The sequence below is a fragment of the Hydra vulgaris genome, chromosome 01 (assembly GCF_038396675.1).
Source record: "Hydra vulgaris chromosome 01, alternate assembly HydraT2T_AEP".
Lineage (NCBI taxonomy): Eukaryota > Metazoa > Cnidaria > Hydrozoa > Anthoathecata > Hydridae > Hydra > Hydra vulgaris.
Window position 1 is genome coordinate 58,510,842 of NC_088920.1, and position 3,999 is coordinate 58,514,840.

Consider the following 3,999-nt stretch of genomic DNA (forward strand, 5'->3'; position numbering starts at 1 on the left):
CAAAATCTTGATTATATTTTAAGTTCTTTTAATATTTTTTCTCAATTTTGTTTTGAAAAAAATTCTCCATAGAAAATAATTTTAAATTTTTTTTGTAAAAAAAAAGAATTGAACTTGAGGCTAAACTCATGCACAAGTTTGCTCTAAACAAAGAGTCCGGAATTGCTATTGTTAAAAAAAATAATTTTCTAAATCAATGTTTGATTAAGGGCAGTCGTATTTAGGTTTACTTTGACTTTTGAGTTAATTTTGAGTTTTGGATTAAGTGTTTATCAAGCTTTTTGTTTATGAAGCATTTTGATACACATACACCTATATTTGATTTATTTGCACTTATTTTAGACAGGTGCAGGTTTTTCGTAAAACCAAATAAAAATTTTCGAATAATGGTTCCCAAAACAAAACTGCAAAATACAAAAACAAATTTAAACAATATTTTGTATTTGATAAATTAATATTATACAAGTGATATTGGAAATATGATGCAGACAAGGCTTTCTCCTTTTTCATCTTTTAACTCCCAACTGACAGGTAAGTTTATCTAAAAAAATAAATGTTACTATAATGGTAACATTTTCGAAAATTTACCTTTTTCTTTTGACACAATTTGTCAAATTAGCAAGTTTTTTAAAAATTTTTTGTTTAAATTTCAAGTTGAAAAATTCAAGAAGGAAAATTTATTAGCGTAACCAAACCCTAAACCAAAGTCTACGACCATAACTATGATTAGCCGACCAGAAAACTTGATGAGGTTTACTTCAACTTTAAGAGATTGCCTATGTATAGCTATCACATATATGATGGTCACACAGTCATAATTATAGTAATCATTGGACCACACATGGCCGTATTTTTTTTATCTTTCAAATTAAGAACGATAAACATTTAACGGCGCATGACCAACACTAATTTTTTTGTCAGGCAATGCTTGGTGCTGTCGGGTATTGTCACTAACCATTTTCTTTAACTTATACGCTTGAGAATTTTTTCTTTTTGATTTTGGTTAGATGTTTAATTTTTAAATTTTATTTTTATTTTTATCTGTAGTACTTACATTTACTAATACAAAATAATTCAGTGAGAAACAAAGGACTTGGAAAACTTACTTTTGGGTAACTCTCTGAAATAGGTAAACTATATTGATAAGTATATTTTTGTGATGATTTGATTGGACACGTCAACCCTTCATTATTGCATGCATCAGGTTGGGATAGTGGAAACGGAACCCATATTGGACCAATTTTTCCTTTTACGACAGTTGTTAACTTATCAGTATCTTTAGCTGCCGTAAAATTAATCTCGATATTAGCACTTCCTCCTCTTTGAAATGCGCAGGGTTGTTTATCACAAGGAGTTATTGCGACATCGCCAACTGTTGAGCCTGGTTATATATACATATATATATATATATATATATATATATATATATATATATATATATATATATATATATATATATATTATATATATATATATATATATATATATATATATATATATGTATATATATGTATATATATATATGTATATATATGTATATATATATATATATATATATATATATATATATATATATATATATATATATATATATATATATATATATATATATATATAAGGTATTCAATTGCAATTTTGTTGTAAAAAAAATCACTTAAAAAACCATAACTTACTCATGTCACAAGGTTTATACTTAATAATCATACACTGAGATACTGCAATGAGCATAAATCCAACAAGAATCTTCATGGTTAGAATTTTTAATCTTAGCAAAAAGAATTTAATTTATGCATATATATATATATATATATATATATATATAAATATATATATATATATATAGTATGTATGTATCAAGTTATTTATATCTATTTAAACTCTCGTTTACTAAAACTAATGTGTAACAAACAAATTTTTTTTAATTTTTTGAGAAGAAAGAAAAATAGGTTATTTATTAAAAAGTTAATCTGCCAATCAAATTACACAAATGGATTTGTTTTTTCAGTTTTGAAAGATGTTGTTTGCCTAACATTGTAACAATTTGTGGTCTTATTTAATTACTTCAAGGTGTTTTTTTTAACACGCCCCGCTTAATAGAAGGTGTGGATGAAAAGACTGAAAAGGCGGGTATATATTTTTTACTCGATTCTACTGAATGTTTTTTTTGAAGTTCTGTTTGAAGATGTATTTTATCACTAAAATTATTTTATATGCAGTTTAAAAAAAAAAAATTATGTTTAACAAAGTTTAATAATAACAATGTATAATAATAGAATGCATTTTAAACAAAAATTCTACTTTATCGTTTTTGCTATGTGAATTAAGCTGATAATATACATAGTCAAGGACAGTTTAGGGGATTGCAAAACTGTGTTGAGTTGATTAAAAATATATATTTTGTTTATCTTGTGTATACAGAAAATACTAGAATATAAAGATTTCTTATAAATATATAATAAAGTAATAAATTAATGAACAAATAACCAACTAATAAAATACAATAATAAAACAAATTAATTTGATAAGTTAATTAAAAGTTCATAAACTCTGTTGATTAGAATTTATGAGGAAATTTATTAGGACAGTTTTATATGAAATAACGTTGTCTTTATACCATGTCAAAAAAACGTTGATGTGGAATGTGTGCAGGTATGGTTAAAACAAACAAACACTTTTCCGTGTAACAAAGAAAAAATGGAAGCTGTAGACCACTCACATTTTGCGATTGTTGGCGCATCATAATTGAGTTTGAAGTTAGAACAATTGAAATTCAAGTAAAAACTAAATTATATTTGAAAGAAAACTTTTTATAAATATAACAAAAATGATTGACAGCAATTAGGTCAAAAAATGAACTTTTGAATATCAAATATATTAAAATATTTTAAACTGGAATATCAAATATATTTGCAAAATATTGCAAAGCTAAGGAATGGCGTCGCTAATTGTAAAAAAGGAATAGAATCAAAAATCAAAACAGGAACAATATTTCTAATTTATTATTGCTGTTTATATTAACACTAAAGATATATGTTATATATATATATAAAAAAAAATAGTTTTTGAACTTTATTTGGGCTACCCTTCGATTTGATGTGGTTTGTGGTCAGGAAAATTAGTTCAAAATTACAAACTTAAATAATGTGTTTTAGGGACAGCTCAATTAACTTTACTTTTTAACAGGTCCCTATTATTTTGAAAGAAGTTTTTTCAAAAGTATGTCATGTCGGGTCTTGAAAGTAGCGAAATTATATAAAAGTTTTTAAAAAAATGATAATTTCATACTACAATTATTATTTTAGATTTAATTGCACAAAAACTAAGGTTTCTTAACTAGTAATAAAAAAAGTACATTTTTACAAGTTTTTAAAAAAACTAAAAGTTTTTTAATTTTTTTTTTGTAAAAAAATTATTATTTTTGAAATTTATATATTACTTTGCTTCTTTTGAGTACCAGGTTGACCAACTTTTAAGGAACCTTTTTTTTTTTAATTTTAGGACCCCATTGTAAAGTAAACTTAATTGAGTTGTTACTAAATATTGGAATAATGCTTTGAAACTCTAATGATTTACTTTTTTTCATCAGTTAAAAACATTTAAACATCTAGCCACTTAATCATTAAAAAATATTTTTTTTGAACTGGTCTAATATATATATATATATATATATATATATATATATATATATATATATATATATATATATATATATATATATATATATATATATATCTTTATTACTAATAAATCCTGAAATACTTATTACTAACTCTTAATAATTTATTATTGTCTCACTATCGATCACGGAATAATTAAATATCAAGTTGTTTAATTCCAACATACCACTCCATTGATAGAGTATGAATACAACAGAAATTTAGGAAACTAAACAAAGAATCTTTTAATAAGCAGCACCTAGATCCATCTATCGATTTTTTCCATTTGTTCCTGGTTCATCTATCAATTTTTCCAATCTATACATAAATTTGATTGCTCCAG

At 24.0% G+C, this 3,999-nt stretch overlaps 1 protein-coding gene across 1 annotated transcript; it reads right to left on the bottom strand.

The window, feature by feature from the left end:
- Positions 1-424: 424 nt before the first annotated feature.
- Positions 425-1,811, bottom strand: LOC100198792 (NPC intracellular cholesterol transporter 2). Its single transcript, XM_065788793.1, has 3 exons — positions 1,674-1,811; positions 1,107-1,381; positions 425-541 (listed from the first exon to the last, which is right to left on the bottom strand). Exons 1-3 carry the CDS (start codon positions 1,747-1,749, stop codon positions 458-460), a joined length of 435 nt encoding a protein of 144 aa, XP_065644865.1. The 5' UTR covers positions 1,750-1,811; the 3' UTR covers positions 425-457.
- Between the last annotated feature and the right edge of the window lie 2,188 nt (positions 1,812-3,999).

Excerpts from the sequence above, each read along its gene's own strand:
- LOC100198792 (XM_065788793.1), bottom strand. The coding sequence starts at position 1,749 with ATGAAGATTCTTGTTGGATTTATGCTCATTGCAGTATCTCAGTGTATG. Across the intron at positions 1,382-1,673 it reads GTATAAACCTTGTGACATGA|GCTCAACAGTTGGCGATGTC; the intron begins GTAAGTTATGGT and ends ATATATAACCAG. Across the intron at positions 542-1,106 it reads TTTCAGAGAGTTACCCAAAA|ATAAACTTACCTGTCAGTTG; the intron begins GTAAGTTTTCCA and ends TTATTTTTTTAG.